This window comes from Periophthalmus magnuspinnatus, chromosome 13 (genome assembly GCF_009829125.3).
Source record: "Periophthalmus magnuspinnatus isolate fPerMag1 chromosome 13, fPerMag1.2.pri, whole genome shotgun sequence".
Lineage (NCBI taxonomy): Eukaryota > Metazoa > Chordata > Actinopteri > Gobiiformes > Gobiidae > Periophthalmus > Periophthalmus magnuspinnatus.
Window position 1 is genome coordinate 17,464,667 of NC_047138.1, and position 12,894 is coordinate 17,477,560.

At 40.4% G+C, this 12,894-nt stretch overlaps 1 protein-coding gene across 1 annotated transcript; it reads right to left on the bottom strand.

The window, feature by feature from the left end:
* Positions 1-295: 295 nt before the first annotated feature.
* On the bottom strand, positions 296-12,227 carry LOC117380235 (calpain small subunit 1-like). The gene is made up of 11 exons (XM_033977003.2): positions 12,079-12,227; positions 11,810-11,869; positions 10,852-10,888; positions 10,459-10,551; positions 8,092-8,149; positions 6,122-6,189; positions 4,894-4,962; positions 4,573-4,651; positions 3,100-3,234; positions 1,170-1,228; positions 296-439 (listed from the first exon to the last, which is right to left on the bottom strand). The coding sequence occupies exons 2-11, from the start codon at positions 11,854-11,856 to the stop codon at positions 413-415; spliced, it is 672 nt and encodes a 223-aa protein (XP_033832894.1). The 5' UTR covers positions 11,857-11,869; positions 12,079-12,227; the 3' UTR covers positions 296-412.
* Between the last annotated feature and the right edge of the window lie 667 nt (positions 12,228-12,894).

The following is a 12,894-nucleotide window of genomic DNA, read 5'->3' on the forward strand; positions in this document are numbered from 1 at the left end:
CAACCCAAAGATCAGAGAATTGGACCAAGTTCTGTTGTGGTGTCCTTAGGCAGGACACTTCACACACCTTGCCTCTGTATGAAAGTGATGTGTGCATGAGTGAATGGTTGTGGTCGGAGGGGCCGATAGCGCAGATTGGCAGCCTCACTTCCATCAGTCTGCCCAGGGCAGCTGTGGCTACAATAGTAGCTTACCACCACTGATGGGGGCAGCTAAAATTTATCTAAATATTTATGTGTTAGCAGTTAGTACACCACAGAAGTAAAATACCCCTCACAGATGACCATATGCCTCATGAGTGCGAAACATGACATCATTTATTATCGTTTTATCTCACAAAGAAAAAGCAGGTATTTGGTCCCAAGTGGAATGTTAGAGTGTGGTCCCAAAGATGGTCTCCGCAGCTCCGGGCTCAAGAGTACATGGTCAGCTGTAGCCACTGTCCAACACAAGCACACAAGTAGATTGAGAAAGGGATGGTTATCGAAAAGTACACAGCCAAATAGAAGTGCTAGGAGTAATAAGTAGTAAGCAATATAGAAAAAATTATGCATACAAGTAGGCAGGGGTGGAACATAAACTAGAACAATAGTCAGCACAAGTACAATTATCTATACTTAAGGTCTTATATAATGCAAAATTGACTCTTGGGCACTTGAAGCCATGTTAAAATGTTGTTACCTCATAAAAAACATACCTGGATTTGTGTTTTGTGTCATTCACTCGTTTGAGTAATCCTGGATTATTAATCTGTTTATATGCCCAAAACACAAAATTCTATTCTAACTTGTGATGTCATGAAGTGGTAGTTTTAAAGTTAACAGCTCATTTTACCTTTTGTTCAATAGAGACTGGCAATTCCAGGTCTGAACTTATCCAAATGATTCTAGTGAAGGTGTATGGAGTTTAGAAACACAGTGGACCACTTCCTGTATTACCACATGACATCACAAACTGTAACAGAGTGTTTTCAGTTTGGGAGTACACACCCTAAATATGCTGGGTTTGTGTGTTAAACATGTGAATGAAACAAAACACAACTCCATCTTTCTTTTTGATGAGGAAACAACATTATAACAGATAAAAAAAATTGCACAATATGGGCCCTACTACTACTACTATTACTTTTGCTGACTGCATTTTTCATTCATAGCTCTAAGCAGCCTTACCTCCTCAATGCCGAGGTTGATGGTTCCGTTGTTGTCCTTATCCAGAGTCTTAAACGCTCCTAAAGAGAAAAACAGATTTTTTTTTCAAATCAACGTTTTCAGTCTCTACCACTGTCACAATACTAACATTTCAAAATCAATTTTGATATTAAGGAACAGACTCCATACCAAATCCAATGCCACGATGATAATAAAAACCTCTTTATTCAGACAATAGAATGTGATTTTCAGCATTAAATTGTAGCACTTTTGTTTATTTTCCCATGTGGCCTTATATCTGTGTTTTCCTCAGTCATCTGGGTAGGTTCCATAGTGGCCCATGGGTGTATACTACTCTATGTAATATTCAGGAAAGGTTCATTTCTGTCCAGTGAACGTGACTTTTTAAGTAGCGATATCTGCTCAAATCAGTATCTAGTTTCAATACTAGTTTTAGTATTGATTAGTGTCTGATTTTAAGAACCCTTGTACAAACTAACTAATTAACAAATAGTTTCCATGTATTTATCCAACATCCTGAGACCTTTTTTGTGGAAAAAGAAAGGTAAAATGTATTTATTTACTTGTTTGGATCAATTGGATATTTATGATTTCAGATGTAGATGCAGTCCATGAGTATTCACATTTGACAGAAGGTTCAAATAACTACTCTTTAACTACTACAAGAATCACATAACATGTTTGTAGAGGTCTAAACTACAGGGTTAGCAGCTTTTACACAGAATAAGACCACATGGAGACATAGGGAAGGCATCTGACACACAGGCATATTTCAGAACATGTTTGTAGAGGTCTAAACTACAGGGTTAGTAATTTAGTTTTTTGTTTGTTTGTTTTTTGTTTGTTTTTTTCAACAAATGCCTGCATTTTTTGTAATTTGTAGAGAACATTTTATTACCTAAACAATTCCAATAAAACAAGACAGGGTCAGGACAGGAACAGAGACAGGATCAGGACAGGAACATGATACGAGCGGGACAAGGCTAGGACAGGAGCAGAACAGGAGCAGAACATGAGCAGAACAGGAGCAGAACAGGAGCAGGACTTTTTCCTCAGAAAATCTAGCAACTCTGAATATGAGTTAACGCAGGACATTTACAGGCACATTTTAGCATTAACATTTGTGATGGACTGGAAGAATAACGTCACTGTTCTTGGAAAATATACAAAATATAAATGAATTAATGCACTTTTTGTCAATATGGCCCATGCCTTGGAATAGAATGGTGCATATGAGTGATCAGTGATGGCAATGTATTTGAAGGGTACTCCAGTTATTGTATTTTTGGGCAAAGGCACCTAGGATATGTGTCTTCATCTTATTATCCACACTCAAAACGGTTCTGTTTAGTTGTGCATATCACTGAAAGGTTTTTATTCTGCACTCTTCTCTTTTAATGTTAATTTTATGATGATTATTCATGATTATTTATGTTTTGATTTGTTGTATTGTGATTTTAATGTCTTTCTTATTCTGTAAAACACTTTGAATTACTATCTGTACAAATTGTGTTATACAAATAGACTTTGCGTTGAAGAAAGCCTTGCGTTGCCTTATCTTATTTTATTTGAGGGGGGAGAAGGGAGAGCGAAGGATGAGGGATTCCTGTCTCTTGTCACTCACGTTAAAAATTGAAAATATCATACAAGTTAATCCAAAGATATGTCCCACGCTAAAACATCAAGACACCAGTAGGACCGGAGTAGGAGGAGATGCATGAGAAGAACCAGGAGCAGGACAGGAGCAGGAACAGAGAAGGACAGAAGCAGGACCAGAGAAGGACAGAAGCAGGACAGGAGCAGGACAGGAGCAGGACAGCAACAGGACCAGAGAAGGACAGAAGCAGGACAGGAGCAGAACCAGAGAAGGACAGGAGCAGGACAGGAGCAGGACAGGAGCAGGTCCACAGAGGCTTGATAGGTGACTCACTGCACATGCTGTCCAGGCGCACCAGGCAGCCCACGTAGTTGTCGAAGTCCATCTGTCCGTCCTGGTCGGCATAGCGACGCACGAGCAGGCTGTACAGGTCATTTGTCTTCTTTGCCGGGTCGTTCAGACGAAAACCTACACACAGAGGAGAGCATGGTCTGTACTCAATAAGCTATGACTTTTATTTACTGTTAATACTACAAAAAATACTCAGCTAACATATAAAGGACAAAATGGCAAAACTCAGCACTGGTCTCTGAAAGTTCCACAGTACAGCATCAAATTACAGTATATCTAAACATTAACGTATCCCTTGGAGACAAGCAGGTGGCACAACCAGGCCAAGTTACAAGTCAGATCTTTGGAGAGAATGTTCTGTGTTTTTCAGGGTGTGGTAGAAAAGGCATCAAATGACAATGTTCTTGAAATGGAAATGTTTCAGCTGCCACCCAGAAGCCATTGTCTGGGCTGTAGATGGAGATACGGGGTGAAGGCTATGCTAAGTAATAAAGCTTCTTAGTTGCATCACATATACATATATCAAAATATTGAATGCATATTAGTTTGAATAAAGCTTAGATGCATTATATAATTCATATATCATATCAAAACATAATAATTCATATATCCTTTGAATATTGTCATGTAAACACCATTTTTATACTGAATTCATATATTCTTTGAATGCTGTATCCTTTTGAAGGTTGTTTAACAAGCACTAACTATTCACTCATAACAGTCTCTCTTTAAAGGTAACATTGTGTGATATGAATTATGGGAAACTGTTGGGGTTGTGTAGACACTCCTTTACAGAGATAAGGCTGCCGGAGTAGACTCAAGGCCGAAAAAGAGACCAGTGCAGCCCGGAGAGGTGAACGAGGCCGGAAGGAGGGATCAAGGCGTCTACCTGCTCAACTCAATATTTGCATATTCATGTTGCATGTTACATTTTTATTCTTTGGGTCCAGGGAAAGGCAGACAGACCGCTTGCTGCACATTCGAGGGATAGATCATTCGACCCCAGTTGCTGTATTAGATTGTAACTGTCAGGGTAATAAACCTTTGAGATTTGAATTGACCGAATCCAGTCGTCATTTTGATAGAACACGCCTAACAGGGGGTAGGTAACACTTCTGAGCACTAAACTGTTGCATGCACCAGTCACAGAACACAGGAGAGTGGACGTCATTATAACATGGTCCAAAGCTCTAATAGTATGTATAATATTCAGAACACAATGTCATTATATTTAAAGTTTTAAATGACAGCTTTTTGTAGCCTAGCTGATTGGAGCAAAGTTTTCAATTATGTTTCAAATTCTAATAATTGCACGGTCCTATTTCAGTTGGTCTGTCTTTTACACTCCATGCACCCCATCGTAGGTACACATCCCACACATAGACTGTATAATAGAAGTGGACTAAGTGTGACGTCACCCATAGTGTTATATATAGTCTATGATCTCACACTCACCTGCCTCCGCCAAGGCGCCGGCCAGCTCATGAGACGAGATGCGGCCAGACCTGTCCCTGTCGTACTTCATGAAGATGCCCTGCACATACACACACATATTACGAACATGAAAAGAGAGACAAGTATAATAACAATAAGTATACATTTATTTATATAGAGTATTTTGAACACTAAAAGACACAGAAGTTATAAGCTATTATTGTAGTCACAGCCACCCTCTGACTCCTCTGACCTCTCTGACTCCTCTGAAGCTTCTGACTCCTCTGTCCCCTCTGACTCCTCTACCCCTCTGACCCCCTGATAAACGATGTAAAGACTCACCTGCCATTTTTTGATATTGCCCCAGAGAAACTTGAACTCGTGGAAGCCCAGTTTGCCTGTGCTGTCGCTCTGAGCAGAGAGTCAAAGAACGCAGCACCAGCACAAAGAAGAGAGCAGTGTACCCAGAGCTCACCAAGGCCTTGTTTTAAATGGTCTATAGCACTTTTCTACCTTCTACCTTCAAGGCACTCAAAGCACTTTACAACAAGGAGCCACTCACCCATTCACACACACATTCACACACCAGTGTACGCAGACACTGAGGACACAACGACAGCATTCATCTGTGTGAGTTAGAATCACCCCGCCAACCTATGGATCAGTGGATCTGACCGCTCAACCAATGATGTTGAGAGCAGGATTTGAACCGCCAACCTTCAGATCAGTGGACAAACACTCCACCAACTGAGCTACTGTCGCCCTTTTACAACCAAATCTCAGGTCTTTGGCCTCAAGTCTGAGTCAAGTCCCAAGTCCTAAGCTTTTTTTGCTATTTATGTGGTTTTAAAATGATCCTTCTTCAAATAAAAGCCCTAGTCACACAAATAAAAAGGTGTCCGAGGGTCTATATGGCTTCTGGGTGAATTGGCCCATATTACCTTAAGCAGTACTTGCTACTACAAGTTTTTGAAACACTACCTTGATAAAGCCAATATCAAATATTTAGCAAATCCCACTGAGAATCTAAGCATGAATAAAGGTCTGTTGGCTCAGTCTAACCTGTTATAAATGCACATAACTGAATCATTCACTGTACTGATCTCCAGTCTTTGTCTCTCGATCGACCCGACACTTTATCTGTGTGTGATATGTGGCCCTTGCTGAAAAAGTTTGGACACTTTTCACCTACAGCAAAAGAAAGCGGAACTGTCCAGTTGACAGAATTCAGTATGTTTTTGCTATAGAGCAAAAAAAAATACTCGACCAAGTCAAGTCCCATGTCACATAGGTTGAAGTCCGAGTCATATCCAAGTCAAGTCCCAAGTCACTTACATTCAAGTCCAGATCAAGTCCAAGTAAAGTCCCAAGTTAAGTCCATGTTAAGCCCTAGGTCAAACTCTAAGTTCTTGTCAAATCAAGTCCCAAGTCACTTACTTTCTAGTCCAAATCAAGTCAAGTCTTAAAAATAATGACTGTAGACTGGCTCAAATTGCTGCAAGTCCACAGCTCTGATAGCAAGGCCTCTCTGATCAAGGGCCTTACACCAGGGGCCTGTGCAGAAGGATACGTCCATGACAGCCACCATGCTGCGGCACGTCTCGATACTGAAGCCATCAGTACCGATCTCCAGACCACCTGCAACACACAGGACATGATCAGGAAGGAGAATTCTACTGAAATACTGTTGAAATGGTATAGATTTGTACCAGCTACCCTCTGATCAAAGGGCAAACACTGACTGACTGCACCAGTGTTACTCAAATCCAGAGGTGGGGAAGTACTCTGTTGCATTTACTGAAAATAAAACTGAGGTGATAGTGTTTGGGCCCAGTGTCGGTGCAAGCTCCTCTTTCGACCTGGGACCCCTGAGTCAGTACACTAAGCCCACAGTCACCAACCTTGGCATCATTATGGACTCTGATTTTAAACTTGATAAACAGGTCAACGCAATTGTGAAATCCAGTTTTTATCTTTGTCTTTTAGCTAAAATTAAGTCTATTTGATCTTTTTCGGATTTTGAGCATGTGATGCATGCTTTTATTTCCTCTCGTTTGGACTACTGCAAAGCACTTTATGTAGGAATTAACCAAAATACACTTTATCGCTTGCAGTTAGTCCAAAACGCTGCTGCCCGACTTTTAACAGGAAATAAAAAACATGAACACATCACTCCAGTTCTTGCGTCTTTGCACTGTCTCCCTGTTCATTTTAGAATTGATTTTAAGATTTTATTGTTTGTTTTTAAAGCTTTGAATGGACTGGCCCCAGATTACATCTTGGACCTTATCCAAATTTATACTCTGGCGCGCACACTGAGGTCCGAGGGCCAGCTCCAGCTCGTGGTGCATAAGACAAGAGTTAAAACCAGAGGAGACAGAGCCTTTTCTGTGGCCGGTCCAAAGCTCTGGAATGCTCTGCCTGCTCACGTCAAAACAGCTCCCACTGTGGAGTGTTTAAAGTCTTGTCTTAAGACCCACTTTTACTCTTTGACTTTTAACTCTGCATGAGTTGTATGGTCCTCTGTTGTCTTTTATTGATTTGTTCCTACTGATTTTATTTGCTTGTTTTATTTGATGTTATTGTTTTATTGCTTTTATATACATATTTATTATTTTAATTTTGCTTATTTGACCAGTTGTTTTATTTATTTGTGCAGCACTTTGGAAACTGCATTTGTTTGTGAAATGTGCTATATAAATAAAGTGGATTGAATTGGATTGGATTTACTCAAGTACAAGTGCTTACTTTTAGGCACAAGTCCTACTTGAGTAATATATTGTACAGTGTACAGTACTCTTACTTGAGTAAAAGTTGTGGTCACTCTTCCCAGTGTGACAATATGAAATGATTTGAATATTTGTGTTTCTTGCACCTTCAGATATGATTTGGTTTGTCTCATTTTTATTTTTTTTTACCAGATTTTGTGCATTATTTAATGTCTCGTGCTATATTACTCAAAATTGACTCTTGTGAGCTTGAAGCCATGTTATAATGTTGTTACCTCCCCAAAAACACACTTGGATTTGTGTTGTGTTTCATTCACAGATTTGAGCAACCCTTTATTATTAGTTTGTCTAGTTAGTCTCCAAAGCTCAAAATGCTATTTTCCACCTTGTGATGTCAGGCAGTGGTACTTTTCAAGTTAACAGCTACATTTTACCTTTTATTCAGCAGAGCTGAAATCATCCAAATGATTCTAGTGTATGGAGTTTAAAACTACAGTAGAGCACTTCCTTTATTACCACATGACATCACAAGGTCGAACAGAGTGTTTTCCATTTGAGAGAAGAACTCAACTTAAATATGCAGGGTTTGTGTATTAAACATGTGTAAATGAAACAAAATACAAGTTCAGGTATATGTTTGTGATGAGGAAATAACATTATAACATAGATAAGAGAATAATGTAATATCAGCCTTTTGACTTCCGATTATAAATCAGACAGTTACTCTTATATGAGTAGTAGTTTCTTCAGTTGGGAGTTATCATTTTGAAATAACAGTGCCCCTGATTGAGAACATGTTTTAGTGACTCACGCTTTCTGCAGATGTTGTCGAGGATCTTTTTCAGCTCCTCAGGGCTGATTTCCATGTCCTGTGAAGACAATGGCATTTAATACAACATATTCCACCACACACAGCTTTAGGAGACACTGTTAGGTATGAAGTCATTTAGTCCTGGCTTAACAACTCAACAACTCATTACTGCGTCTATCCATGTGAAACAAAAAGTGGTCCTCTCTGTCAGCACAATAGGGCTGTAGTCAACTAAACAAACTCTTGGTGTTGATGGTGTTTACAAAATGAGATTACACAGCTTTGTTATGGGTTAGTAGTAAAAATAGGGTTGTGGATGCCTAAAAATCATTTCTATTGAGAGGATCTTTCCTTATTATAGTTGAATAATGCAGAGAAGTAAAAAAGTATAGACAATATTTATATTAGTTGTAATTTCAAATAAGATATTTCTGAGGGAAGCAAACAAAATTGGCTCTATATATAAATAGCCAAAAATATCTTATCGGCCATCGGTTGCACTGGATTCTACACTATCAGTATCGGCATCGGCCATGAAAAAAACACATCTAGGTCGATCTCTACAAAAAAGGGGTGTGGCAAAAGCTCTCAAAACTATTATGCATCTCTGTGTATCTGACCCAAACTGCATTCATAAGACTACACCTGCAGGGGAGTTCATGTAAAAAATACTGTTAATGCAGAAAAAGGCACTAGGGAACTGCATTTACGTGTAAAAATACTTAACTCAATCCTTTCTGCTGTTGTCTCATATAAGTCCTTACAATCTAAATGACATCGACTAATACAAGCCCTACAGCCCTACTGCACAAATGGACAAAAATCCTTTGTTTTCTCCCTGTCATAAAAAGCGGTTATTTATTTCATAAACAGTGGCACTCTCTACAAAATATTGGAGAGCTGGAATATTGCGTCGGTATTTGCACTTTTAGCGTATCAGCTAATAACGCTTCAGCATAGGCCAATATTTAGCTTGGACAGAGCACCCCCACGAAGCCTTGTTTTTTAACTATACAAAATGCAGTCTCAAGTATACTCAAGTCTATTGTTATTTTCACTGGATTTACAGTTTCATTTTTAAATTATATAATTTGGGGGAAATTATTAATATTGCTACAGGTTTATGTTTGTGTCAGTTTTGGAACAACTGTGTTTCTGCTGGACATCTGAATTTCTCCTGAGGGGGACTATCTAGCCATTCATCCATCTATCCGTCCATCTATCTATCTCTCTCTCTCTCTCTATCCATCCATCAATGTCAAATGATGGTTCTTCATTCTAAAACATCAGAATCAAATTAGAAAGAAATATCAGTAAATCTGTAGAGCTATAGTGCCCCCTGTTTTCACACTGACAATTGACACTTCCTTATTGTGGATGTTGGATATTGCATTCGTTTGAATCAGTCTTTTCCCCACTTGCTGTAGCCTCACGTATTTCATTATTAAAATGTTAAAGTCACTGTAATTTGCTCCCCCAGGCAAAATAAGAGTCAGGTTTGTGGAGATGCAAGTCTGCTTGCAGTAAAGACGCATGGTTTTGTTTTTCAGAGCTATAAAAACATAATAATGAAAAAAACATTTATATATTTTTGTCTATATTTGGACAACAAAGCTACAGGCTATGGGTTTGTAGCATCATTTTTCTTCCTGGGTTTTGCTAAAGGGGAGCATAAATCTAATCTAATGTAATCTTGTGTGATCGTCAAACTAGAAATCTGTCCATTTGAGTTGCTGAGTATTGAGTATGCATTGTGGGTAAAACATTTGTCCACATTGTGTTACTATAGGAACTATTCAAATCCCGATAGTAGAGAAAGTGGGTGTGTCCTGTAGAGAGTGCCTGAGTGGTGTGTGGACCAGAGCTTAGACAAGCTGGGCCAGTCCAACAGCCATCGCCCCAGGATGACTCAAAGCTGCCCCGCCTGGCAATGAGAGGAATGTGTGAATGTGTGTGTGTGTGTGTGTGTGTGTGTGTGTGTGTGTGTGTGTGTGTGTGTGTGGGGGTGTGTGTGTGTGTGTGTGTACACACCCCAACCTCTGCAGATCCTGAAGGACTGGATATAACTTACTAAGCACTGGGTTTAGTGGTGTCTGTGTGTGCACTGTCATCTGCATAATTATTTATCATTACAACTACAACTACTACAGAGATAAATTATAATTAGAGGTCATTGTTATACTGTTATACTGTTTATTATAATTAAAGATGTTGCAAAAATAAAAAAGAGCAGATTAAAAAGTAAAAAACATCAATTTTATTATTTAATATTAATAATAATTACTTTCACTATCCCACATATTCAAAAGGTGTGTTCTACAGTGTGTCCTACAGTGTGTACTAGACTGTGTACTGTGGTGTACTCACATCTCCAGCGAGCTGCTGGAACGTCTGTCTGAACTTCTTCTCCTCCTCAGACTCATGGCTTTCAGCGAAGTTGAGGGGTCTGCGTGGAGGAGGCTGCACACAACAGGGACATGTGTCACACATGATGTCTACACTCAGGGACATGTATCACACAGGACTGACGTATACAGAGCGACAGGGGACATGGGGACCAGAGGACAAAGAGACCAGGGGACAGGGGAACCATAGATGTGGGGCCAAAGACTTGGGGACTAGGAGACAAAAGGATCAGAGAACTAGGGACAGAGAGGCCAGAGACATGGGGACCAGGGGCCCAGGGGCCCAGGGGCCCAGAGGACACGAGGGAGCAGAGACAGTGGGACACAGCACACAGTGAAGCTGTGTGATACTCACGGGGTCTGAGGATTTGAAGTCTGCAGGGTCGATGTTACTGCAGAGAACAACAGCCACAGTCACTACACAGTACTACTACACCGATAGTACTGCCATATTACACAGTACAACTGCACTCATAGTACTATCATACTACACATAAGTACTACACTCATAGTACTACCATACTACACATAAGTACTACACTCATAGTACTACCATACTACACATTACTATTATCATACTACTTGTACTGTAAACTTGACTGCTTACAGTATTCACATTAGCATTGCACTCCACGTACCAAATTGTAACAGTATCACAGTACACCATGTAGTCTAGCAGGCACATGTATAGTAGTTGCATGATGTCAAATTATTAACACCCTGACAATAACAGGGAGGTCCTTTACTTTGTGTTATATCCAGGGTCTGATACATTTCCAGCTTTATCAAAGCAGACTTTCTTGAATGGCACCTACTCATCTACATGGAGATCTTATTTCTTTGCCTACATGTTCCAGGGCATGGCATTAAATTTATTTATCTCCATGGATAGAAGCAGTTGCCACCAGGCCAAGTTATACATCAGATCTGGGGAGAGGTGACACTGACAGTAAGAATGCACTTGTCCTGGTCATTAAATAAATACTACTGTTAAATCAAATGCCATATTGTGGAACATTCAATCCAGGCAAAGCAACAGCAGGTACAGTCTATGTATAGTCTAAGCCCACTATAGCACACTCTGCTTAAATAGCCCATTTTATAATAGTAGATTAGGAACCATTTGAATTCTAGTATAGGCTATGGGTCTATATTCAGATAGAGGCGGATTGCTGCGCCCTGTAGCGTGCCCACGTTCAGCTCATGTCCCTTCGGTTGCAAAAACAGCAAATTCTCCGGTGAATGTTTGTTTGTCATGGATGGCTGTTTGTTTACTTCTTGCCCCTGCGGTGAGGGGCAAGAGAGGCACTCACCTGATGACGGTTACGATGCCTCCCAGGAGACGTTTAGCCAGAAACATTTTGATAGATTCTCTATAAAAGAAGTTTATGATAAAGTTTATGATCATTCCACACATAATCAGCTAAATATGGGCTACAAAGCAAAAAAAAAAAAACAACACACGGACTAAAGCACGGAGGCCTGATAGACGTAAAGTTTCCAGAGCGTAGGCTGTTGACGCTACGCAGAGGGATCCATGTCAAAGCCTGAGTTTACGTTTTCAAAAAACAGCGCAACTTACCTGTAGCAGCGGGGACACGAAAGACACACAGACCGGAGAGACAAGTCAGCAGTGCCCGGAGAAGTGCGGTCTGAGCTCGGCCTCGTCCCTTCACCTCTGCTGTCCAGACGCCCCGCCCTGGCCCGCGCCCTGCGCACAGCCCACAGCTGTACTGTGCTCGGGGAGGAGCGCAGGAATCCGGTCCTAGTGCCTGATCAGGCATTACAGTAGGCGTACAGTAGGAGTAGTAGTTGTGTAGTTGTGTTGTGTAGTAGTACACACTACTACACAACAGAGCCAGGGACATGTAGGTTCATACTTCTCTGCGCGCCAGGACCAAAGCTCTTACATGGACAATATAAGTCCACTCCTGTGAGTGTGAAGCCCAGAGCGCTCTTCCTCTGTGTGCCGCTCCTCTCTCCCCCCTGTGGCTCTCCACTCCTGCAGCAGATGGCAGCAGACACAGGTTTCGGTTTCAGTCTTAGAACTTTTGCTCGGGCTGATTGTGCGTGTGGTCACACCATAAGCATACATAATAAATTCCACCCTATAGAGGCTAGAGTTAACCCACTCCACGCAGCCCTTAAGAATAATCCTACAGTATAGTCTACTGTATGGCAGCGTATGTAGGCCGTATTATTTATATACTGGATCGAATTGTAGGCTACTGAATTTTATTTCATTTTTTAATTACAACTGAATAGTGTAATTAGTATAATTACTAGACTTATGCAAGTCCTGTGTGGGGAAAGAATAGCCAAATAGTTTATAGCTAAAAAAACCCAAAAAAAACAACAACAAAAAAAACAAACACCACCCGGACAAGTTATAGGTCAG

Coding starts and splice junctions, on each gene's coding strand:
- LOC117380235 (XM_033977003.2), bottom strand. CDS start 11,856: ATGTTTCTGGCTAAACGTCTCCTGGGAGGCATCGTAACCGTCATCAG. Junction 4,963..6,121: donor GCATGGTGGCTGTCATGGAC/GTATCCTTCTGC, acceptor CTCTCTGCTCAG/AGCGACAGCACAGGCAAACT. Junction 4,652..4,893: donor GCAATATCAAAAAATGGCAG/GTGAGTCTTTAC, acceptor GTGTATGTGCAG/GGCATCTTCATGAAGTACGA.